Genomic DNA, 25,977 nt, shown 5'->3' on the forward strand with positions numbered 1-25,977 from the left:
TGATGATTAATCCAATTAATCGTTTCAGCCTCAGTGTATTTTTGACACATCTTTATCAGAGCTGTGAATAAAATGTGGCTGATTTAAATAAACTGATGAAGCAAAAAATAACTGAACAGATTATAAGGCAACAATCAAAACCACTCATGCAGTTTAGATATCATTTAATTACGTTAGGAATAGGAGACAAAAACATTTCAATTCAAACAGAGGAGAAAAACGTCACAAAGCAGCACTTTAATACACAGAACCAGCCTCTGACCCGTTTGGACCGGCCAGTAATCGTCCTTCTATACTTTCTTGGGAACATTTGTGATGATGGGTTTGGGGCGAGTCTTAAAGATCAGTTTCCGTTTGATGAGAGCCGACACCGAGTAGGACGTGGAGGAAGAGGAAGGTTCTTGCTGGTCCGTTTCCATGGTAACGTCACCGGCAGCATCAGTGTCCTGTGAGTGTCCGGAGTGTTTGGTGAGGACAGCGAAGGGTTTCTCCAGTTTGACCTGCTTCCCGTAGAGAATGTGATGTCCTACAACCAGCACCGGCACCCCCTGGTGGACAAAAGACGAACAGCACAGGAAGTTGAGAGACAAACGTAGAACTGTGGATGTTTTTCTTCTTTTTCGGTTTTCAAACTTTTCCAGCACCACACCTTGGAAATAAAAACAATACATGTGAACTGAAAAGATAGTTTCAATTCACAATTGAAAAGTCTTGGAGGAAAGCAAAATATGTTTGAAAGACAATTAACTGATACTAAATTTAAAGAAAGTTACAAAAAAACCCTACATTTTTGCTAAGATTTATGTCATTTAGTAAATAGGAATAATTTGATGTAAAACAAGATAAGTTTGCTCTTTATAAAGACAATTAAATGCAAATGGCATATAGTTTTTGTCCAGCTTTGGTTTAATTTTTGATCTGATTATGTTTTCCTTAAAGCAAATTGACTTTTTTTTTAGTCTTTATTCTCCTGTTAATAATCAATAAATTAGTAAATTTATCACTATTAATTGTTTCAGCCCAGTTAAAATGTGCATCTGATCTTGATTGTGAGTGGATGGTTTCAATGGGTGTGAAGGATCTCCACCTCCTTGGTGTAGAGCAGGTCTCCCATCACGTTACCCGCCAGCCCAGAGTTGCGTCTGGACATCACCTCTCCCTGCAGCTCCACCAGCAGCCACTCTGGAGGGCTGCTGCCGTCCACGCTGCCCCTGCAGGAGCACAAACACACGGTACGCTCTGGTTAAACAGGAAGTTCCGTCATTACTTCTGCAACTAAAACAGAGCAAATTCTTCATAGAGAAAAACAGGAGAGAGGGGGAATGTTTACATGTTTATGTCTCATGAAAACCTCATAACATGTTTTTATGATCCCAGTTTAACATTAAAAAGATTCATAAGAACAGAACAATATTTATATAGTGTCATACAAAAGTGTTTGCACCATTCTTGTCATGTTACCACCACAATATTCAATGTAATTTTCTGGGATAGAACAATACAAAGTAGATTAGGTCTGTCACATAAAACTCGAATAAAAATGAAATCTGGAGCAATTCAAGGGGTTTAAATACTTTCGCAAGGCACCGCAAGCACCCAGTGCTAATCAGTTGTTGGAAAACATATAGAAAATAACAGCAAAATTACCAATGAACTAAAGAAAATTATGGTGTAAGCAGAAAATTAAAATATTAAAAAATATATGTATAAATATAAAGCATCCCACAATCGGGACTATTTTTAGTTCATAAAATAAAAAAATATATAAAATTGTCTAATTCTATTTTTATTTGCTACCTAATTAGATAGTTTCAGAACTTCTATTATTTATTAATATTAGTTATATTAATTTATAGATTAAAATAATGATATTTTGTGAATTTCATCTAACTTAGGAGATAAATAAGGTTTATAACATTACCTAATTAAAATTAAAATGCTTTCGCCTGCAGCGTATACATCGGAACGATATTTGAGGAGCACCAGTTAAAAAATATTTCAACAACTTTAGAGGGAAGTAAATAAACTTTTATGATTATTTTTATGACTCACAAATAAGCCCCGCTATCCATCTTTTAACACTTTCTTCAAATCTAAACCTGCTGCTGTTATTCTGGATCTTTTGGAAAATTATCCGCTAGAAATACGAAAACCTTCTGTGAAATAAAATGATAAATATCGGAGTTTTTACCGTATGAATATCTGAACCATCCTGCAGACAACCAACCAGCCGCAGCGTCTTTAAATCCGCATGAAAAGGTTCATTAGAGCCGAAACGACTGTCCAAGGAATCCGAACTGCTCTGTTTACATTCAGCTTCCCGCCAACCGGAAAGTGATGCGTGCAGGTTACGTCATGACGCACTTCCCCCTGGACTTCCTGCTCCGGGTCGTCGTCAACGTGGTTCCTGATGTTTTGAAACGTGCAGCGTTAAATCTAAGGTGAGTTTTTCTGACAATAAAGTAAAAGTGAGAGTTTTAGAAAGTTTGTAAATGTTGTACTTGAGTTATGAGGCGTTTTAGTGCTTTTAAACGACACATCGCTTCAGGTGTCGTTAGCATTTGGAGCTAACTGTTATTTTTTTCTTCACGTTCTTTAGATTTAAACAGGATTTTACAGCCAACTGAGCGGCTTCAGGATACATTTGTCCCGTTAAAAGTTCTGATATCTAATAAGAGCAATAATATTAATAAAAAATAATAATTTCAGCTGACTTTTCATCAAATCCGTAAATAATAATAACATTTTAATTGCGGATTATTAATGGCATTATGACGGAATAACTAGTGTTTCTTAATGAGACGATCAAAGGTTTTATATGAAAATATATCATGTTCCTTCAAATGTTATTAAGATTTAAGGAATTATTGTTAGGCAAGGATTTAAACTTTTAAGAAAGTACTTGTCTATGTTAGGAACTAAAAAGATGCCATTTAATTTTTGGTGGTTTAAATCGTTTTTTAATGATTAGATTTGATGTTTATTTTTAACTGATATCAGTTTAAAACTCTACACAAATGGGTTCAACTATGGCAAATGGTTTTTTGGCCTTTATTTTTAGGAACTCTGTTTTAAAGTATATTCTCTGAGATACAGAGAAAATACTTAATAGCTTTAAGTATTAAAGCTTTAAGTATTAAAGCTATTAACTAATACCCAGTTAATAACCAGTTCTAAAGGGGTTTAGAACTGGTTAAAGTTATAAAGGACTTTAGAACTGGTTATTTAGTTTCTTCATATTTTTGTGTTTTTTTCTGTCCCAGATCCAAATGGGGGAATTTAAGGTGCACCGGGTCCGCTTCTTTGACTACATGCCCAGCGCCATCCGGTCCATGGCCTTCAACAGCCACACGGAGCGGCTGGCCGTGGCCCGAGCAGATGGCGCCGTGGAGATCTTTAACTTTGCCGACAACTACTTCCAGGAGAAGGTAAAGGATCAAACATGTGGTTAGTTGGAACTTTTCCACCGTCTCCTCTTCAGCTGAACAGATTCCCGGATCTGTTGATGCTCAGGTCATCGCCGGGCGGGACGGGCGGTCCATCGAGGCGCTTTGCTGGGTCGGCTGTCGTTTGTTCAGCGCCGGTTTGGACGGGGAGATCACAGAGTATGACCTGGAGAACCTGAGGCCCCGCTACAGCATCGAGGCCTACGGAGGACCAATCTGGACAATCAGCGGCAACAGCGAGGGGACTCTGCTGGCGGTGCGTAAATCAATTAATCGCATGATAAATTAAAACAAACTGAATAATTTCCATTTGCATTATTTATTGTTTTTCTCTTTCTACCAAATACTGGATGACAAAAGTCTTCAATCTGGTGTTTTGTTGTAAACTGGCCCCTTTTTTTGAAGGACAATTTTGTTTACAGAGACTTCATAATTTATTTTATTTGTTGTTTCTGTTGTTAATTTTGGATATTTCCTATTCTCTGAAATAAGTTTTAGACCGGCCTGCAGTCTGGGTCATTTTAAATCACTTTTTAAAACTTATTTTTATATGTTGACATTTAATTGAGGCCTGATACTGAAACTTTTCTGTTGTGATGTTTTATTCTTTGTTCATTCTACTGAGTTAATGTCTTTGTACAGCAGTTTTAAGATGTTTTTAAAAGTGCTATTTAAATAAATTTGACACTGACATTTTAAAATGTTGACTGTTCATTAGAATTTAAAGTTTATTGATCTGTGAGAATGTGACCTTGCATTATTATGCCATTACGGTTATATTTCTTGAAAAATGGTCTCTAAACAACAATATAATTCTTTATCGTAAAAACTTCTGGGACAGTTTATCGTCCAGAAAAATGTGTTATTGTGACAGACCTGGTCCCAGTTAGATCTAAGTTGTGTTTTGGGTCTGACTGATCCAGCTCTGTTTTCTCTGACAGGCTGGCTGTGAAGACGGGACTGTGAAGATGTTTGAGGTCCTGGAGGACAGGATTCAGTTTCAGAGGAACCTGAGCAGACAGAAAGGTGAGTCTCCCACCACTCACACTTTAATCTGCACAGTAACAAATGACACACTTTCTTTCTTTGTAAAGACTTAGAAAGAAAAACTGATGCAAAGCACTAGAGAAAGAAAGTCCATCTCTGAATGGCTAGAAAAATACTATTTGTAGTGGTTTAGTCAAAGTTAAATTTATTGAATTGCTTGATTAGTTTACATATTTCCTGCTCTGTAGAACACTATAACAAGACAGTAATAAATTATGTTATGTAATAGTGAATAGTCCTGTCATAGTGAGTAATAAATGAATTAATTTCATGATAAATTAAAACTAACTCACTAGAGTCACGGTTTGATTGATCAGAAAAATCAGATACATTTTTAATCTTTCAGGTCGGATCATATCGCTGTCCTGGCATCCGTCTGGTGCTCAGATAGCAGCAGGAATGATGGACATGATCCGGATCTTTGACTCGGAAACAGGTGACTTCATCCTGAAACGATCCATACAGAAAGTCTGCTCGGTTTTTGGGTTCTCGGTCCGTTATTTCCTCCTGTTTGGTTCTGACTGCAGGCCACGCCACTCACAGGCTGCTGGTGGACCGAGGCGTTGGAGCCTCAAAGAGCCGGGAGGTGGTGGTCTGGAGCGTCGCCTTTCTGAACGACCACACCATCATCAGCGGCGATTCTGCAGGAAAGGTCCAGATCTGGGACGGGTTGACTGGAACTCTGATCAGAACCCATCTGGTCACCAAGTGGGATGTCCTGGTTCTGGCCGTTTCACAGGTAGCAAACCCAACACAAGTAAAGCATGTTGGATTTGGATGTTAGCAAATATTTAGAACGGCGTTTTAGGACCATAGAAAATAGAAAAAAAAAGTTAATTTCCAACAAAAAAAACTCACAAATTTAGAGATCATTCTTAAGACAATTTCTGAGTTTGAAAAGTCAAACATTTTCTAGAAGAAATCTAAAAAATACCTGAATTTTAAAAGTTCAACATTTGCTAGAAAAACTCAGAAATTTTTAGATTAATGTTAGAAACTTTGTAGAAACAACTGAGTTTGAAAATCCTAAAATATGCTTGAAAAAAATCACATTTTGGGATTAATCTCAGTATTTTTCTAGAAAAAGCAAGAACATTTTTGAGTTTGAAAAGCCCAAATTTTTCTAGAAAAATACTAAAATTTTGAGGCTAATGTCAGTCAATTTGCTGGAAAAAAACTAAAAACTTTTTTTTAGATCAATCTCATAAATTTTCTTTTAAAAAAAAAAAAAAAATAACGTAGAAGTTTCTGTGTTTGAAAAGTCTAAAATCTGCCGGAAAAGAACTCAGAACATTTTTAGATTAATCTCAATTATTTTCTAGAAAACAACACACAGCATTTTGGGAGATGTAGTCAGAGGAAAGTCTTAAGCCTCTTAACCTCTCTTTGTGGAATCAAGTAACTCTCACTCTTTGGTTACCTAGCAACAACTCACTTACCCACTCTTTGGTTACCTAGCAACGAACTGTTGAGTAACTTTCCCAGCAGCAGTTTCAGGTTCTGCCACTGTGCTTAATAACTGCTTAAAAAAAAACAAACAAAAAAAAACGGTATGAAGTTAAAACTGTGGATAAAAGAGTCACGCCACCAGTTTGGCAATAATTCAAATATTTAAAACAAAAAACTAATTAATAATTATCAGATTATTATAATTATTGACTAGCATCATAATTAGTATTGTGATATGTTTCTCAACCATATTGTCCAGACCTAAGATTCACTGACTCAGCATAGAGTAATGTTAATCAATAGTTGTCTTTATATTCTTCATTTCTGTTTTTACAAGCCAAAACCGGATAGAAACAGAAGAAGAAGAGCAAATGTTGAATGTGAACTGATTATTTATTTATTAACTTAAGTCATATCTACAGTTCTGTATTTATTTAATTTGTCAGAAGGAATGTAAGTATCACTATCCAAAGAAAAAAAATATAAAGAAATGGTGTGTTTGACAGGATGAGAGCAGTGTGATCGCTGGGACGTCTGAAGGAACCATTGTCCAGTTCCAGTTCATCTCCTCCACTGTGGGACAGCAGGACAAGCTGTGGGTCCAGACCAGAACCTTTAAGAACCACTCGCACGATGTTAGGGCGCTGGTTCACACCGACTCGGCCGTGATTTCTGGAGGTCAGAGTTGATTGGCTGCTACATCTGAGTGTCATATTTACTTTGCATTGAGGTTTTTGTCTCACTTGTTCAACTATGTCTTCAGGTGAAGCCTTCATCTTTTGGAAAATTAAATAAAAATATTTTTAAAGCTTTAAGATGAACTCATTGGTTCGTTTCAGGTATGGACACCCAGTTGGTGGTGAGACCCCTGCTGGACAAAGTGGAGAAGAACACCCAGGAGTCTGCGCTTCGTAAAATTGCTTTCCCACACGTGAGTCCAGGAAGAGAAAATCTTACTGTGTATGAGAGGAAGTAATACACAGAAATAAAAAAAAACAATCCCTCACTTCCAGGAGGCAGCAACATCATCTGTGAGCAAAGAGAGACACAGATGATGTTGAATGACAAATAAGAGGATGTTTTCGGAAACATGTTGAAAAATTGGATATATGCAGGAACATTTATGAGCATAAATTTATCCTCATGAAAGAAATTGGACTCTCTTTTTTTTCCTTTATGATATTTTGTGGTTTTAGAAGACTTCATGTAGCGTCTTGCGGTCGGCTTCCTGGATGAACTCACTCGGACAGCTTGACTTGGCCATGATTTCAGCTTAGGTTTATTTAAATCCCTTAGCACAGCTTCTTTCTGAGTGGATTTCGCCACTTTTTCTCTTTCCTCAAGCGTCAGGAGCACAACAGGCTGAATATTTAATGCTTAAACAGGAAAAAAAAACTGGTTTAAACTCCTAAGTAATGATATTTAATCACGTGATGCTGAGATATTCTAATTTAATACTTCATCAGAAACTGCATTTTTATTGTATTTAAAAAAACAACTTAAAATTTATTATTTTTTTCATTTGTGCTGATGTTAAATATCCATATGTACAAATATGTAAACAGAAAACTGACATTTTTACATCATGCCTTCATGTTTTCACATGACTGCGTAGTATAAATGCTGTCAGTTGGAAATAACCTGCATCCTCTCTGTTCTAGAGAAACCTTGTTAGTTGTGCAAAGAAAGCTGGACTTCTGCTCTTCCAGTTCCCGGATCATTTGGAGCTGTGGAGGCTTGGAGAGAGCGACAGAAATGGTGAGGAAAACGCATTAAACCAGGGGTCTCAAACTCCAGTCCTGCAACTTTTAGATGTGCCTCTGCTGCGCCACGCCTGAACATAATAATTAGGTCATTAAGGCTCTGGAGAACTGATCTACACAAGGAGGAGGTCATTAAGCCATTTCATTCCAGCGTTTTGTACCTGTGGCACATCTAAAAACTGCAGGACTGCGACTGGAGGCCTGGAGTTTGAGACTCCTGCATTAAACCAAATCATAAAGTAATAAAACACTGCAATGCGACACTGTTCACTCAGTGGACATTAAATGCCAAACTTAAACCCATATTTCTTTAGTTTTTAAATATTTCTTTGATGGCATTTTATTTTGAAGAGTTTTTATGCTTCAGAAACAGGTTCACAGTGGATAAATTTAGCTCAAAAGGTGCAGATATTTAGTTTCATTAATGTCAAACAAACGTCTAAAGTGTAACTAAACTTGATATAAAAGCATAAATTCCACCAAAGTGGGCGGAGCCAAGATACATTGATGGGCGTGGCCAAGACTGGGGATGACAATAGGGAGTTAATTAGGGGTGTGGTCAGGACGAGGACGGCCTATTTAATTACTTTATTGATACACTTAATGACTTTGCTTTTCTCTAGAGACTTTATTTTTTAAAAAGTGACAAATCTAGCAACTTTCTTCTGTGTTATTAGAGACGTTTACAGTGAAAACACGTGAAGCACCAGTCGCTCTGCGCTGACCTTCCTGACCGAGTGACCAGCGAGTTTCTGCCTCTCAGAAAATAACTGAAACTGAAACTGAAGGATTTTGCTCTTCATCTGCCTCCAAACAAACTCTGTTGTTGTTTGTCTGAAACATCAGACTCGAACCTTAAACTTGAACATATTAACTAACATCTAGTGGCCAAGTTGGAGATAACTATTACAGCTACTGTAAATAATAATTTTAAGTATTTTAATACCTAAAAATCTGAATTTTTAGCTATTAGTATCATATTTTTATATTTGTTTATCCTTAAAATGATTACAGCTCTCTACCGTGTGTTGATAGGAACACCTGGAGAGAGTCTACCTGTGAAGAGGAAACCAGAGAAACTGATCCAGCTGAAGACAAAGGTAGGTAAAGGACAGTTGTGTTTCCACGGTAACCATCTGGGTTCCACATGTTGAAATGGTTTGACTGGTTCCAGTAAACCATTGAGTAAAATCTCAATGATTTTATTCTGAAGGGAAACATTCAGGCTGTTTTATTTGGTTGATCATTTTAAAAGCAGGAAAAGCATGACATCATCATGTTAGCCAAATATTTTAGGATTAATAAATTTATTTAATCAGTTTTAATTTCACAGTGGGGCTGGGGGATAAATCAATCTTTTTGATTAATTGGATTTGTGATTTTTGAATATTTAATTTTTTAAAAATCTGGATTTTTACACCATTGGACCATTTGGGTTTCCGTAGTTCAGAGTGATGTCACCACTCCCAGAACCGCCATCTTGTTTGACTAGTGTGTCTTATTGACTTCAGATCAACTTTGCAACAAAATATAACTACAATTTTTGTTTTTTAATCTGTACTAATTCCCTTAAAAATTTCTTTTGTTTTTTACTTTTTGCCTTTTTTTACAAAACAGGAAAACATGAGTAGAGACTGATTCAGTAAATTGGAATATTGGATTTAAGTGTTTTTTTCTTTCTGCTCCAAAAGTAATTAAATGATTTCAGACAGAAACAGAAACTGACCGTTCTAACTGCTGAAAAAACAACAACAACTGGGCCCTGGTTTGTGGTGACTGGTTCTGGTTCTGTTGGAGTTTTCTCTGTGTGAAACGTCACAAGTTACCAAACTTGAACTGATTGTTGTGTTTGCTGCCCCCTGCAGGGCGAGGACCATATCTGCTGCAGCGCGTTGTCTCCGTGTGGAAGCTGGTTATCTTACGCCACCGTCGCCGCCGTTCGTCTCTACAGGCTGCAGATCAGCAGCAACGACATCAGCATCCAGAAGGTGAGGAAACACACAAAAAGCCAAACGAAGAGCAGGATTTCTTTATTTAAGCTTTCAGATTTGGACATTTATAATGGAGTACAGATTTTAAACATGAAGTTTAACTGAACAGAAAGACTGAAAATATTTTATATGGAGAAAACTGTTAAACCTACAGTAATACTTCTTATATTTACTCAAAGCAGACACCTGTGGCTACGTCTTGATGCATAAATTATTTCTGTAGAGGGAAATTTCTAAAAACAGAGGTTTGTTTGTGAGAAACCAGTAAAAGTTGAATAACGTCAGTCACCAGAGGGCGCACTCTGTAGCAGCTGAAGAATGATTACATTGTAAAATATTGCACGAAACTTAAATCTCAGTTTTAGCAGAACTGGCAACAAGCTGCTTCACTTGAAGTTAGGTAAAAGCCTTATGACCTGTTTAACCTTTGAATGGAGTTTATAGCTTACAGTATGTAGCTTTCAAAGAGAGTAAAGGTTTTGTCAAATATTGAAAAATTCTTGAGATTTTCAATGTATTTCAATAAAGCAAAAACTGAGAAAAATACATCTTTTAATTAAAAAAGCATACAGAGTATTAATAGCAAAAGTCACAGCTGTAATGAGCGGAGTATTTTGATTTGTTATTTCTCTGAACTAGAAATTATTTCAGCTGTTTTATGGTCTTAACTGCAATCATCCTGATATTTAAAGCGCAGCATGTAGAAACATTTCAGAGACTCGTCTCTCGTTTTATGGTCTCGTCCTCCATGCAGGTGTCCAAGCTGCCCAGGGAGCTGAAGTCGGTCCATCAGCTCTGCTTCTCCTCAGACTCCTGCAGGCTGTTCGCCTCTTCCAGCCTCTCCTCCGTCGTCGTCGTCGCTCTCGACCAGACGGACTGTAAATACCTTCACACCCTCAAACACAAGTCTGGTGAGTTTCGCTGGAGGTTTGTTTGGATTGCTGCTCAGAGGCAGACGATGATGTCATGGCGTCGGAAACGTCTGATTGGTTAACTACTGAGGTAATGCTGCAAATCAGCAAAGAAGAAAATAAACATTTTATTGCCTACAATGCAGTAACATAACATTCTTTTAATGATTTTAAACAAGGTGAATCTATACAGTTTGGGTTTAATAACTTCTCTGAATAAGTTGTTTTTTCAGCAATTGACCTTTTTTGAGTCTACAGTTAACAATTAATCGATTAGTTGACGCTTATTTGAGTAATGTTTTAGTCATGATTAATCGTTTCAGGTCCAGTACAGTATTGAACAAATACTATTATTTGGATTAACTAATTACTAATTGGATAGGAAACGGTGCTCAATAGGGGATTTTGCTTTATTTTTTACAGAATTTGAACTAAGGGAAGCTAAAACTGTCACTTGAGGAGTTCTGGGTAAAACATATTTACAGACAAAGTTGTTTTGTTATCATAAATGCAAAATGTATTTATGTTTTATACAGTTTCAACTTAATTACTGCTCTGAAGGTGTTCTTTCAGAAACTGACCCGTTTTTGAGTCTCTATGTTCCAGTTAACGATTAATTGATTACCAAGTTAGCTGATTATTATTTCAATAATTGATTAATCGGGATTAATCGTTTCTGCCTTAATACAATATAGAACTAATCTGTTGACAAATTTTTGTGTTAACCAATTGAATCACAGCCAGGCGAAGCTAAAACTGCCACTAGCGGAGTTCTGGGTGAAACATATTTACAGACAACAAACGTTTTTTTTTTCTTTATTTTAAATGCAAAATGTATATATTTACTGTACAGTTTTATACAGTTTTGGCTTAATTACTGCTCTAAGTGTTCTCTTTTTTAAAAATCCAGTTAATGGTGAGTTGATTACTAAATTAGTTGACGATTATTTGAATAATCAATTAATCACAATTATTCCGATTAATTGTTTCAGCCCTAATAAGCTGTCGTTTGGAGGTGAAATCTTGCAGAAATGTTTCATTTAGTCACTTTTTGAACCAATTGTATTAAATGTTCCCTGATTCTTAATCTGTTTTGTGTTTCCAGGCTCCAGACAGCCTATCCACATCCTGTCTCCCAGTGAAGACGGTCAGTGGCTCGCGACGGCGAACACAGACTGCGAGATCCACGTCTTCAACCTTCGAAAGATGAAGGTGAGCTCAGATGTTTGCTTTTGTTTGGACATCATGCAGCAGAACAGCGACAGGAAACAGAATCTGTTTGTGGTTTTCAGCTGCACTGCTCGGTCCCGGCCTACAGCTCCTGCCCCACCGCCGTCTCCATCCACCCAACCACCGGCAACCTCGTCTCCGTTCACGCCGACCAGCAGGTGGGCGCCTCGGCGACGTTTCTGTTTCACCTAGAGGATCGAACCTGCTAAGTTTGTGTCGTTGTTTTGCAGATCTTTGAGTTCTCCCTGAAGCAGAAGGAGTACAGCGAGTGGAGCCGTCAGCTGCAGAGGCAAGGCCTGCACCCGCTGTGGCTGCAGCGCGACACGCCGGTCACCAGCATCGCCTTCAACCCCAACAACCCGGCGCACATCATGCTGCACGACATGTTCATGTTCTGCATCATCGACCAGAGTCTGGTACGCAGCATTTGGTCAGCTGGTTTTACCACTGTATGTGGTGTACAATGGCTGCTGGAAATCACAAGTATTTTCTTGTTGACTTAGCCTCCAGAAACCACTTACTGGATTCTTGTTGATTGTCCAGGAGGCACAACTACTGCTTTTCAAAGACGTATTGCTCATCTGTTAACAGCTATTTTCATGTCTGAGTGTAAACGTTGAGTTGGGGCGTGGCCAGCAGCAACTTATTTGTATTTAAAATAGCAAGATGCCCTAAACCAGCTAAAATCTCATTATCTAGGAATGATTTTGTGCACAAAAAAAAGGTAATGAAAATGTTTTGTGTAACTAGACCTTTTCCAGCCTGTTCAGAGTGCCATCATTGGTCACCTTACTGTTTTATCTGCACAGCCTCTTCCTGAAGCGAAGACGAAGTTCTATAATCAAATGATCCTCCGGAGTCTTCCTGAGCCACAAAGGCTCAGAGAAAGCCACGCCTTCAAGACCTGCAAGAACTTCCAGGTAAAACCTCCACGCTCTGAATGTGCAGGTTTGGAACTGACCATGTGTGAAGCTCAGCAGTTTGGGCTGAAAATTTTCAAATTAAAAACTTTTTGCTGCAAAATAATCAGAAAACTGCAACTGCATATTAGGGCCATTGTAGATAAAAAAAAAAGGTGAACACTTCTGGGTTTGGAAAGTCTACGATTTCACAGAAAAAGATCAGAAATTTTGAAATTAATCTAAGAAATTTCTAGATAAAACTTGGAAATTTAAAGTTTGAAAAGTAAAAACATTTTTGAGGTTAATTTCAGAAATTAATAATAGATTTTATTTATAATGCCCTTTATATCTATAGATGTGAAAGGGCAAAAACCAAAAAATTTTCAATTTCAGTTTTTTGGATTATATAAAAATCTTGAAAATTTCAGAATTTATCAGTTTTGTCAATCTGATTAGATTAGAAAAAAAAATTTCTAGAAAAAACTTCAATTTTGAGTTTAATCTTAGAAATTTTCAAGAAAAAACTTAACCGTTGAAATTGTTAAAGAAAAGTCTAACATTTTTTAGTTTTTAAAGTTTTTCAAGCAAATAATTAACTTGAATTTAAAAAAGTTTTTTGTAGAAACTTTTAGTGATGAGCCTCAAATTTTGAGTTTTTTCCAGAAAATTTTCTACTTTTCAAACTCAAATTTTATAGTTTTTCTAGAAAATTTCTGAGATTTCAGGCAGAAAATTACTTTTTTTCCTGTCTGCGATGCCCCTAACACGATGTGGTAGAAGACAAGTCATAAATATTGCAAAACATTTGCATCAGTTCACAAACCTTTTCCACAGATTGAGCGTTATTGCTTTGTCCCACAGCACCTGCTGTCTGTGAACCTGCTGGAGGATCTGTCTCTGGTTGTGGTGGAGCGCCCCCTGGTGGACATCGTGGCTCAGCTCCCCGCTCCTGTCCGGCAGAAAAAGTTTGCCACCTAAACAGCGATCAAGTCATCATGATCACAGTAATCTCTCCAGTTTGTTGGAGATGTTTTGATAAAGTGAAAACTGAGAACCGACCGTCTGTGTGTGCATTAATGTATCTGAGTACGGTGGCTTAGAAGGGTCAAAACATGCAAAAACCTCCATTCTAAAACTAAAGAATGGAGTGGATAACTTATAAAAATGTCAATAATTGCTGTAGATTTAATTTCTTTTGATACATAACTGGTTGTTGTCACTTAAGGTCAACTGTTAATTTAATTCTGTTTTTTAATTCATTTTTAAAAGAAGGGAGAAAGAGTTAGAAGAAGTAGATAAAAAATATTTTTAATATGCAAAAACCACAACAGTATTTTACTTTTGAGATTTTTCTTTGGACAAAAAGTATTTCAGTTTCTGGTTTTTGCTCTTCTAAAAATAAGCAATGTTGAATTTTTGTCCAATTTTTGCATTGTTTTCCTAAGACATTTAATTTATTCTTAAAATCCTAATAAAACCCACACATGACTCAGTCAGCTGAAACATATTCACAGACATTTTATTTTTGATTGAAATTATTTCACATCATAGTTATTTTTCCTGTCAAAGAGCCTTTGTATTTTTATTACAACAGCCACAGAGCAGCAGCAGCGGCAATAATAATAATTGATAATAGTAATAATAATAACCCAGCAGGAAAAGCAGATCAATGCAACTGAAAAAGAGAGAAACGTGATGGGCGCCACTTTTCCAGCTGCAAACAGAAAACGTTCAGTCTGATTTTTCAGGTTGTGCCACATCTGGCTGCTTTTCTTACTCACAATCTGATAAGATTTGACACAGACGTGTGTAGAACCTCTTGACAGATTGCCTACAATAATAATTAAAAATAAAAAAACAGATGGCAGAAGAAATGAGGACGAAGCTCCACAGGATATAGAGACGAAACAGGAGAGGAGTCTCTATTCAACCATTAAACACTGAAACCTCGACACGCTGCGGTCCAGAAGGGCCCATTTGTTTACAGGAGCGGTTCTGGGAGATCCGGCTCATGCCTGCATGTTGGGAACCAAAACCAGGAGCCAGTTAGGTGAGAGAGTGCAGCATTCAAATGTCTATTATGCTGGGAAATATCCTTAAATTAATATTCAATTAATTAAAATATGACCTTATCAGATTTCTAAAATAACCTTCAACCATATGTTATATTAACTGCATATTTTTGTTTTAAAATTGTTTGTTTTTGTATTCGTTTGATGCAATGTGTTTTCATTAGTTGTAAGTCAAAAAATAATCATAAGTAACAAATAAAGGCTTGAAAATGTTAATCTGTGTACAAATAGTCTATATAATGTGTTTCACTTAATTATGGAGTTGCTGGAGTGAATAAATATTCTAATTTATTGATTATGATTCCTTATTTCCACCGATTCCCCTCTGTGTTTTAAGCGCTCGTTACTGGGGAATCAGCACCCCCTGCTGGTCACAAAGTGGTAGTGCCGGGATAACAGAATTAGTTTTTAAACAAAATGTTTCTAAAAATCTGTTTAAACTTGTCTCTACATTAAGGCAGAAAATTACAAACTCATTTCCACTTTGTGTTAAACCTTCATATTACATGAAATGTTGCATTTAAAGCTACATAAAAGGATAGTTTTGTTGCGTTTTTTTAATCTTTCAAACTAACTGGCTCCTGGCTGCATCAGCAAAGTTAAAGAATTAAATAAACAATCTTTTCTTCATCTCCCTCTTACCTGCCCACATAAACTGCTCCAATTAAACTTAAAAAGTATTAAAGGATGAACCAAAGCAGTAAAATTCGAGCTGCTAATGTGGAACCACTGGGTCTCACCTCTGATATGATTATCTGAACAACATTCTTTAAGAAAAACGAGAAATATGTGCATTATTATTATTATTGTTTTATATAAAAAAAAATGGCCACATTTAAACAAATAAAGCTCAGCTACGGTCAGATCGGCTTTCATCAACCCCCTTTGAACTGGCCTTTTGGGGGATTAAATCCCTCCGTTTCAGTCGTTCGTTTTCAGGAGACAAGTGATCAAACCCCCCCTTTTATCAGATTTTACAAACCTTATCTATATATATATATAGAAATTATAAAAACAAATATAAGATGATGCAGCAACGCATACGTGCAAAAAAGAAAATTAAACTAGAGCAACAACAACACAGGAAACAAGACTGATTAAAGTGATTAAATCATCAGAGGAGAGCTGGAAACCGTTAAAATAATATGCATTAAAAACATTTCCTTTTTTATGATTACAGTGCACTTTGTGTGAAAAAATAAAACAAAAAACAAGGAAAACAACCACAAACAAACGTTAAGATGAAGGCAACACAAGCCTGCAGCTGAAATCAGGCTTAGAGAAGAAAAAAAGGGGATGAAGAGGAGGTAAAGGACTTCAAAAAGACGATTATGTACACCGGTATGTACAGGACAACCGGGCCCGAACCTTTCGGACCGTTACGGGTCGATACAGACAGCCTCGATGGCACCAAATAAATAGGAAACAAAACGTCCTGTCCGGTGGGAGCAGTCGGCAGGTTGACGCCAATAAATTAACCAGACAGAGAACGTCTGACGTGTGTTTGATACCGGAGGGGAACAAAAAGTTCAAAACGTTGGTTCCGAGGGAATGTAGCAAACAACTGCTCCGATCCAATATGTACACGAATGAATCCGTCCGGATCGTTTTCTCTCTTCAAAGTCGGAACAGCGTCGACAGAAGTTGGTTGGATATAGAAGTTTGTTGTTTTTTTTTGGCAAAATTGTCCTACAACAGTTTGTTTCCAGAGCCAAAAAAATGTCCCGAGAGGACTCAACATGACGTCACTCGGAGCTTAGTGGTTTTCCTCTTCCGTCCGGATACAAATGAAAAAAAGAAAAGAAAAAGAAACAGCAGCCGCCATGTTTTCCCTCCCGAAAACAAGCGGAACACGAACGCATCCACTTCCAAATCTGGAAAAATATGTGCAAGATCATAAAAAACTCAGTTTTCTTTTTTTCCCCATGTGACGAACATTAGGAGTAGTTTTTTTGTTTTTTTTTTTAGGAAAAACTGAAAGGTCCTGACTCCGATAGGGTTCGGTCGGTCCGTTCAGGGAGCTACATCATGGAGCGGTTCGGAGACTAACGGCTATTGTGCAGAGCAAAGTTTCCGCTGCAAAATGAGTTCCTCCACCAGTAAATGCAAATTCAACACCAGTAAATCTACACCAGAGACGGTTCTAGATAAAATGTAATCAATTAATAGATTTTTTGTTTTTCAAAGATTACATTTTTGGAAAAATCTGGACTTTGATGTTGGTACGCTCAGGGCCGCCATCTTGTTTTGACAAGTGTTTTACAGCTTCAATTTATTTAGATTTTGAACTTAGGGCCAAGCTAAGATTGTTTTTTTTTTATTTATTTACGAGAATAAAGCCATAATATTACAAGAACACAGTTGTATAATAATAAAGACAAAGTAATATGAGAATAAACCCATATTACAGAAATAATAAAGTCCTAATGTTAGAAAAAAGTAGTAATTTTATAACTTCTATACGAAAACTTAAAATGAAGAATGGTGAGTGTCTTGTGACGTTATACTTTGCTATCAGCATGAAATTATTATCAGTAGCAGAACTTTGAAATGATTGTGCAAAGAACTGTCTGTTTCGAGGAAATACTTGGTTACATTAGATTTCGATAACCAAAAGATTTTTTCTCATTAAAACAACTTTTTTTGTGTAATTTTATAACTTATTGTGGTACAATTGTGTCTTTATTCTGCTGATATTATGACTATATTCTCAAAATTAAACAATAAATTTTTATACCCTGACTCCAATACTCAGTTGCACAAGTCATAGAAGAGATGATAGAAAATATTTTCTGTCCATCCATCCATCCATCCATCTTCTTCCGCTTATCCGAGGTCGGGTCGCGGGGGTAGCAGCTTCAGAAGGGAGGCCCAGACTTCCCTCTCCCCAGCCACTTCTTCTAGCTCCTCCGGGGGAATCCCGAGGCGTTCCCAGGCCAGCCGAGAGACATAGTCCCTCCAGCGTGTCCTGGGTCTTCCCCGGGGCCTCCTCCCGGTGGGACGTGCCCGGAACACCTCACCAGGGAGGCGTCCAGGAGGCATCCTGACCAGATGCCCGAGCCACCTCAACTGGCTCCTCTCGATGTGAAGGAGCAGCGGCTCTACTCTGAGTCCCTCCCGGATGACTGAGCTTCTCACCCTATCTCTAAGGGAGAGCCCAGCCACCCTACGGAGAAAACCCATTTCGGCCGCTTGTATCCGCGATCTCGTTCTTTCGGTCATGACCCAAAGCTCATGACCATAGATGAGGGTGGGAACGTAGATCGACCGGTAAATCGAGAGCTTCGCTTTTTGGCTCAGCTCTCTCTTCACCACGACGGACCGGTACAGCGCCCGCTTGACAGCAGACGCTGCGCCAATCCGCCTGTCGATCTCCCGCTCCCTTCTTCCCCCATTCGTGAACAAGATCCCGAGATACTTAAACTCCTCCACTTGGGGCAGGACACCCCCCCTGACCCGGAGAAGGCACTCTACCCTTTTCCGGCTCAAGACCATGGCCTCGGATTTGGAGGCACTGATCCTCATCCCGGCCGCTTCACACTCGGCTGCGAACCGCTCCAGCGAGAGCTGCAGATCACGATCTGATGAAGCCAAAAGGACCACATCGTCTGCAAAAAGCAGAGATGAGATCCTAAGGCCACCAAATCGGATCCCCTCAGCACCTTGGCTGCGCCTAGAAATTCTGTCCATGAAAGTGATGAACAGAATCGGTGACAAAGGGCAGCCCTGGCGGAGTCCAACTCTCACCGGAAACGAGCCCGTTTCCGGTGAGAAACGGGCTCGTTTCTCATAATTACAAAAAATAATTATTTTCTGTAATTATTTTTATTTTTAAAAAAAGTGAGACAAAGATCTATTAATATTAAAAACTGGAACTGATGTAAAAAAAATCAGATTTTATTTTTGGCCATATCGCTCAGCCCTACTGTGATTTTATCTCAATACGACTGAAGCTAAAAGTGCAACAGTTTAACATTTATTATTATATTCATAGATTTAAAAAATACTTTAATTTCTGTTAAATAAATTTAGTATTATTTCTTTAGAATTTGTTTTAGGAGTGACTTGAATGTCCCATGGTGGTGTAATAATCTAGAGAAAAGCTGTCTTTTCTTCACGGCTTGGCCCATAACCTTGATCCAGAATTACATGACAAGTTTCTAAATTATGTATTTTTGTGACCTGGACAAAAGAGCCTGACGCAGAATTATTCAGGGGCTGAAGACCATCTGGACCATGGGTGGTCCTAGATGGGGGCTATCAGGGGACAGGGTCCCTCCAGATCTGGTCAGATATCAACAGATACATAATTTTATTAGCTAAATGTAATAAAATTAAATTCAACATGATAATCCAAACTTCTGGATACAAAACATAAAACTCAAGCCTGACCCTTTCCAATATAATCACATTCAATAAATTTGAGTCATGGCTTCAAGATTTAAAGTACCTTTTGAAAATAACGTTTAAAATACTTTTTTTAAATTGGTAATGTAATGGGGTTTTTTTTCTTTGTAGCTAAATTAAAAAAAAATTATTTCTGTCTCCATCTTTTCTGAATTATTAATAAAACAAATACATGATAAATATTTAGAAAGTGCTGATTAAGTCTGGTGGTATTTCATGATATTAAAGTTTGATTATCTGATTCTAGATTCATTTTAATCTCGATTATCTAGAATACGAGGTGTATTTGAATGCAATGTGAGGCTATTGACGCTACATCAGGTCAGAACTGGTAGGAGGAACTCACCTTAGAGGGAAAACGGTTTCGGACACAACACCTGAACGTCTCCAGCGTTCATTACAGGGAGCCTCAAAACTTAGAGACCATTTAGGGCCAAGGACGGATGAAATGGGTGTGGTCCCTGTGCAGTCTGACTAAAACAGATCCTTAAAAAAGGGTAGAAGGGAGGAGGGATGAAACGTCCATGGAGAAATGTTGACCTTTCCTTCACGGCTGCACCCTGAAGTGGTTGAAGCTGAAGAAATCTCCTCCATACCTGGCTGGCGGAGAGGCGCTGAGGTTCTGGTCGATGCAGTTGATGGTGGGGTGTGTGTGTGTGTGTGTGTGACCATGGATGGGGCAGGAGGCCGTGGCGGATCACCAGGCCTCTGTGTATCGGACATCAACGTCCTTCAGGTTGGGCAGTTTGGCCTGAAGAGAGAAAACAAGACTTAAAATCTGCTGATTGTTACATTATTAAGTCAAGTTTATTAGTAAAGCACATTTCAGCAACAAGGCAGTTCAAAGTTAGAGAGCACGTAGATATTAAATAAGAGGGGTACCAAGGATTGAACCTTGGGGTACTCCACATGTGACTAAGGTATGCACATTGAAGGTGGAAAAAGTAAAAAAATAATTTATCAGGGTCTTGTTTTTCTAAGTAAACTCAGGCATTTTGTGCTTCAGAACTTTCCAACAAAAACAAGGATCAGATAAAGAGAAGGGATCCAAGGATTGAACCTTGGAGTCCTCCACATGTAACTTCTGCTCCAGCTGCCGGGAGTTACCTTGAGGTCTTCGTACGTGTCGGCTGTGAGCTTGGTGCTGTTCATGTTCAGGCTGCACAGGCTCTTCATGGCTGAAACACAAAAAGCAGCTCCGTCAGCTACGGCTGCCAACGCATCAGTAGATTTATCAGCGAGCGATCTCTTACAGCTCAGAGCCAGCAGGCCGGCGTCGGTGACCGGCGTCTCACACAGGTTCAGGACCTGAAGGCAGGCCAGATGCTCGGATAACAACCTTAGTCCTGCATCCCCGAACTGCGGAGCACAAAACAAACCACAGGCGAGTCATTTCACAGCTTCGTCCGCCTCCGGTTTGTTTCGAGTCGTAGCGACTGCAGACCTGAGTGGACCAGAGGTTGAGCTGTTTGAGTGACGGAAGCTTGATGAGCTGCTCCGCACAGGCACTGGTGACGTTGGTGAAGGCCAGGCTCAAGTTCTCCAAGTTCCCGAAGGAGCCTGAACTCAGCAGGCGGGCCAGATCTGCATCCTGCAGTGAGGAAGAGACGAAGCAAATGTTTTTATTGTCTGCCAGCCAGGAAGGAGAGTTGATTTAACAGACTGAGGGTGAACTAACCGTGGACTTGGAGGGCAGAGTCAGCCGGGTGGGACCTCCTTTTCTTTGCTGAAGAGAACAAAAAGGAAAAGTTGGAGTTGTAAAAAAATACACAAGATAAGTTTCTTTTTTAAAGCACAGAAAACCAGTAGTAGGCACACTAAACTGCTAATGGCAAAGCTAATCTTTTGTTTAGCGCTTTACCTAACTTTGACGACATTTGGCACACTTAGCTTCCCCTAAATTAATTATTAAAAACATGCAGCTTTCAGAGGAGAGTCAGAGGAGAAACTCACCAGCTCCTTCAGCTCCCGCTGACGGTCGCAGAGCTGCTCGTACATGCGGAAGCCCACCTGCGTGCTCTGCAGAGTGGAGATGATCTGCAGCTGCGTGTCTTTGTTCTCAATGATGTTGTACTCCAGCATGAGACACAAAATCTGAGAACACAAAGACAAAATCTGTAAAACTAATGGCTTTTGTCTCAGTAGGTTTCAGTGCTTTTGGTTGATGCAGATACACACTTAGAAAAAAAAAAGATCCTGGTGGATTTTGAAAGAAATAGACGAATGCTAATCTTAAAATGGAAAATGTAAGCTGCAGCACAAAATATTAATGTCTCATAAACCAGGTAAAAAAAAGTGCAATTCTGATTAAAAGAAAATAAAAAAAAAAGGTCAAAGGTTGAGTAGGGAGTTTCAGCATTCATCTGGAGTTTAAGTGTCTAAAAAAGTGTAAAAATTGTATTCTGACCTCGACCATGGTCTGGTTCCCTCGCAGGGCCAGCAGCATGCAGGGACCCAACTTGTTCTCAGCCAGAGAGAGGAGGAACTTCTTTGTTTTGTAGCAGGAACCCATCAAGATGTGGACCTGCAGGAGAGAGGGAGACTAACTCATTTCAATGGAAAAACATCAACAATAACATGGAAAACGGGCAACAAAGTTAAAAATCAATGCATGTTAGACATAAAACTACTGTCAACAGTTCCTCAGCATGAGGGAAGCATCCAACTTCTGAATGAGAGTAGCTGTGCTTTAAGGTACAAAATGGAGCCCTTGCAGAAAATTACTCCACTTGGAGATAAAATTAATTCAGAGAAATAAAAAAGAAAATGTGCTTTTTTCTTTTGCCAAGTTTGTGCACACAAACAATGAATTTGGATTTGATTCTACTTTGATATTAATGAAAAATGTTTTAAATATAAATGTATTTGAAAAAGGCAAAACAAAATAAATATGTAAATATTTACTTATGAAGAAATTAATTTAGATAAGCAAAGAAGTGAATTAGGAGGCAGCACGGTGGGGCAGTTGGTAGCACTGCTGCCTTGCAGCAAGAAGGTCCTGGGTTCGATTTCCGGCCGGGGTCTTTCTGCACGGAGTTTGCATGTTCTCCCTGTGCATGCGTGGGTTCTCTCCGGGTACTCCGGCTTCAGTCCAAAAACATGACTGTCAGGTTAATTGGTCTCTCTAAATTCTCCCTAGATATGAGTGTGTGCATGGTTGTATGTCTCTGTGTTGTCCTGCGACAGACTGGCGACCTGTCCAGGGTGACCCCGCCTCTCGCCCGAAACGTTAGCTGGAGAGGCACCAGCACCTCCCGACCCCACGAGGGACAAGGGTGTACAGAAAATGGATGGATGGATGGAAGAAGTGAATTAGCTTTCATCTTTGCCAGGTTTTGTTCACACAAACAAGGAATTTGGTCTTCGTTCCACTTTGCTTTTAATGAAAACACTTTAATATGAACTTTAGACCAAATCAATAAATATGTAAATGTATTTGTATTGTCTTTACAAAAGAGGAGGACAAGAAAAAAGAATTGTCTCTGTGGCAGCAGGTTTTAGTAACTCGCGTTCTGTAGCGCTGACCTGAAGATAAAAGTTTGTGTCCAGGATGTGCGGTGTGCAAAGATGTTATCCAATTGAATTCAAGCTTTATTAAAGACACAGAATCCTGGTCTGTAGTAGCGATAAAAATATAAAACAAAACAGCATTTACAACGCTAATATTAGCATTCATTTTTAGCCTTTGGAGTAATGGCCTCACCATGCTAGCAAACAGCTCGCCGTCGTCATCACAGGCCACGCCCCCTGGGCTGTAGAGCTGGAACCAGCCATCTTTGCCCGAGCGCACGCTGAGCAGGCAAGAGTGAACCTGAAGGCCACCGAAAAACAGATGTTGCTATTGTTTCCTCCTCCGTTCTCTCTGTCACACAGAGGAGCAGCCACTCACCTCCTGCCTGGGATCCTCTGCAAACCTCTGGATGACGTATTTCAGCTCCCTGTGCAGACAGAGGAACAAGCGTCAGGCCGAGATGAAGCCACCGAGTCGGCTTTGCATACATTGCTACTATCAGATACTTACTTTGTGAATTTGGCATGAGCCAGAGCTCTGCAGGGAGGAGAACAAAGACAGATGTGAGAAACAGGAGCGTTTTTTGTTTCAGCTGCAGTGACGAGACGCTGATGACACAAGTTCACAGGTTCCAGGAGAGCAACAAGCTCGTTATATTTTCCGACTGCTGAGAGTTAATTGTCCTCTAGAGGAAATTAGTGAAAGGTTCTGTATCACTTTGTTATTGCAGTCTGAGCTGCTGTCAACTTGCAGCACTTCAAACAGGCTGATTTCTGGGCTTTAACTAGGCCATTGTAACCTATTGATTTTTTTATTTTTTAGTCATTCTATTGAAGGGCTGCAGCTACTGATTATTTTAGCAACAAATTGGCATATTCTGCAGATTTTTTATTCAATCATAAATGCATGTTAGAAAATATTTAAAATACATAAAACAATGTAAATAAATAATAAAATAATTTTTTAAAATTAGAACAATATACATTTTATGTAAAAATGTATATTTATAAAATGCAAAACAAGCACTGCACTTTATATTATTTCAATAATTGAATAATCACAATTAATCTGATTAATTGTTTAAGACTCAGATTTCTTGCATAAAACCAGATTTTTTTGTTTGAAATTCAAACTGTTAACACTCTACCAAAGCCCTCAAGAGACTTTGAAAGAGAAAAAAGACACACAGAAAACTCCAGTTAATGATTAATCAACTACTAAATTAGTTGACGATTATTGAAGTCTCAAATGATTAACCGAGGTTAATCATTTGAGACTTATTCTATTGTAGATTTGCTGCTGTGTTTGAATTTATTGCTCTGTGTCAGTGGCTGCCAGCTGCCCCAGCCAGGAGCCTTCCTTCACCCTGCACAACAGCTTGCTTCTGTGCATCATTGCCAAACATCTCCATTTTTTTCCGAATTACATTTTCCCAGAAGTCTTTTGAGACCAGCTGCCATGTTCCGTTTGGGGAGAACATCTGCTCCAAACAACCCAGTTGTTTTCCTATCATGGACCTTTACGTTTAACGTGCTAACTATTGGGTTTGTGTTGTTTCAGCCACTCAGTCGGATAAATCAACCCTCTACTCGTGTGTGGCGAAGATGACTCATTTTATTGTCAGCTTGTTGCCCTTCCCAACGACGCCTAAAGCGCCAACGGGGCAGCAGTGGTGCAGGTGAGAAGCAGGTGCATCCCAGCGTTGGAGAAACAACAAAATGTTCACCAGTCAACCCTAATGAAGCTCTGGGTGGGCCAGCAAACAACAGCTCTGGGCTGCTTCTGTCCAACAACAGCAGGCTCTCTGGGGGCAGGAAGGCTGGGACCGCTGCTTCACACACCTACGTCAGGAAGCCGGCCCCCGCAGGAGCCTCTTAGAAACACGGCTACATCCACAGCGACTGGAGCCAGAAGGAGGTTAGGTCATGGTTGCACTACTGGTGTTGGAGGGAAACTAATGTGGCAGGATTTGACGCCAAATCAGAAATATAAAAGATTTGGAGGTTCAACAATTCCTTCAGATTTGTCATATTCAGACAATGGCACTAAACTAGAATAACTGCATCCAGGCTCTAAAATGTATTTTATAAATATGGTGCCATCAGTGGTGGGGACTGCCAACTTAAAAACTAGTTACGCTAACCCTAAAGCACTAATCATAAACGTTAGTACTGCTAACTACAACGCCAGTTGCACTAACACTAAATCACTAAACCTAAACATTAGTTCCACTAACTAAAAAGTTAGTTCTGCCAACCCTACAGCACAACATTAACACCTAGCATGAGTTACTAGCATGGTAGAGGAGGGTTGATGGTATGACTTCATTTGAAAGCAGAATATCTATTGCAAAATGGCTGAAAACAAGAGGCAAGGTGTTTTAATGGCCTAATCAAAGTCCAGACCTCAACTGGAGAGTTATTTCTTCTAAAAGATGTTTCTATAAGTTGCTTGTTTAATTAATTTCTAATAGTGAAGTGAAAACAAACAGAAGCGTCTCCTCGCTTATTTTATTCAGAAGTTTTTGACTCCTGAGCTGTGAATCTTTTTGGGTGAGAGCAGGAAGTGAGGATACGAGCACTCACTCTTTCGGGAACGGGATGGGCTGCAGCAGACTGGCCAGAGCCGGTCTCCAGTCATCGTAGTCCGACCTGAAAAATCACAAAAGAAAAGCAAGAAATCCATGAGGACAATGCAAAGATGCCTGTAACATTTAAAAAAAAGACAGCAGAAAGTGAAACCCGAGCAGCGCTGCGATGACGCAGATTAACAGTTGTGCTGATGTAACAGAAGCTCTTGCAGCCTCAGATTACACAGATTAAGTAACTCCAGCTTTGTCATAAATGCTACAACCCTACAGACACTGTTGCTTTTTAAGCCTGCCAGCTTAGTCGCTGGGTCTACGCCCCGCCGCCGCTCCACTTTCACCCTGTAATCAGCAGCGATCAGCCAGTCAGGGGGGCTCACACACTCGCCTTTCTCTAACTGGGACACTCTGGCTGGTTTGTTGAAAGCATTTATCACTAAAAGGAAGCGCTTAGTTAGTGTGTGTGTTTCCAGTTAGTGTGTGTGGATGACAGAGATTTTAACATAATGGAAATTTAACAACTCAGTGTTCAGTTCACCTTAAAATGTTTACAAAATAAAGCAGGAGTTTAAAATGAGCTTTTTACTCCAAAGACAGAAACTGCTCTGATTGGTCAGCTTCCTCAGGCTCCGCCTACTAGAATGAACCTCTATGCTGTTTC

At 39.0% G+C, this 25,977-nt stretch overlaps 3 protein-coding genes across 3 annotated transcripts in view; 1 reads left to right on the forward strand and 2 right to left on the reverse strand.

Moving 5' to 3' along the window:
- Nucleotides 1–147: 147 nt before the first annotated feature.
- On the reverse strand, nt 148–2,330 carry chtf8 (CTF8, chromosome transmission fidelity factor 8 homolog (S. cerevisiae)). The gene is made up of 3 exons (XM_032581227.1): nt 2,192–2,330; nt 1,088–1,211; nt 148–548 (listed from the first exon to the last, which is right to left on the reverse strand). Exons 1-3 carry the CDS (start codon nt 2,209–2,211, stop codon nt 291–293), a joined length of 402 nt encoding a protein of 133 aa, XP_032437118.1. The 5' UTR covers nt 2,212–2,330; the 3' UTR covers nt 148–290.
- Nucleotides 2,329–14,462, forward strand: utp4 (UTP4 small subunit processome component). The gene is made up of 17 exons (XM_032581213.1): nt 2,329–2,441; nt 3,264–3,428; nt 3,514–3,702; nt 4,388–4,472; nt 4,840–4,929; nt 5,021–5,232; nt 6,449–6,620; nt 6,782–6,873; nt 7,604–7,700; nt 8,741–8,805; nt 9,571–9,693; nt 10,451–10,607; nt 11,713–11,819; nt 11,900–11,995; nt 12,068–12,253; nt 12,647–12,757; nt 13,601–14,462. Exons 2-17 carry the CDS (start codon nt 3,270–3,272, stop codon nt 13,715–13,717), a joined length of 2,058 nt encoding a protein of 685 aa, XP_032437104.1. The 5' UTR covers nt 2,329–2,441; nt 3,264–3,269; the 3' UTR covers nt 13,718–14,462.
- Nucleotides 14,463–18,645: 4,183 nt separating this feature from the next.
- Nucleotides 18,646–25,977, reverse strand: part of cmip (c-Maf inducing protein) — a 36,617-nt gene continuing 29,285 nt past the window's right edge. The window contains exons 11-21 of the mRNA XM_032588882.1: nt 25,315–25,380; nt 23,240–23,266; nt 23,108–23,156; nt 22,922–23,029; nt 21,626–21,742; nt 21,172–21,312; nt 20,897–20,944; nt 20,663–20,809; nt 20,472–20,577; nt 20,326–20,396; nt 18,646–19,969 (exon numbers count right to left, since the gene is read on the reverse strand). Coding sequence (XP_032444773.1) covers nt 19,916–19,969; nt 20,326–20,396; nt 20,472–20,577; nt 20,663–20,809; nt 20,897–20,944; nt 21,172–21,312; nt 21,626–21,742; nt 22,922–23,029; nt 23,108–23,156; nt 23,240–23,266; nt 25,315–25,380 — 934 coding nt within the window. The 3' untranslated portion in view covers nt 18,646–19,915. The remainder of the gene's footprint in view (nt 19,970–20,325; nt 20,397–20,471; nt 20,578–20,662; nt 20,810–20,896; nt 20,945–21,171; nt 21,313–21,625; nt 21,743–22,921; nt 23,030–23,107; nt 23,157–23,239; nt 23,267–25,314; nt 25,381–25,977) is intronic.

The sequence above is a fragment of the Xiphophorus hellerii genome, chromosome 2 (assembly GCF_003331165.1).
Source record: "Xiphophorus hellerii strain 12219 chromosome 2, Xiphophorus_hellerii-4.1, whole genome shotgun sequence".
Taxonomy (NCBI): Eukaryota; Metazoa; Chordata; class Actinopteri; order Cyprinodontiformes; family Poeciliidae; genus Xiphophorus; species Xiphophorus hellerii.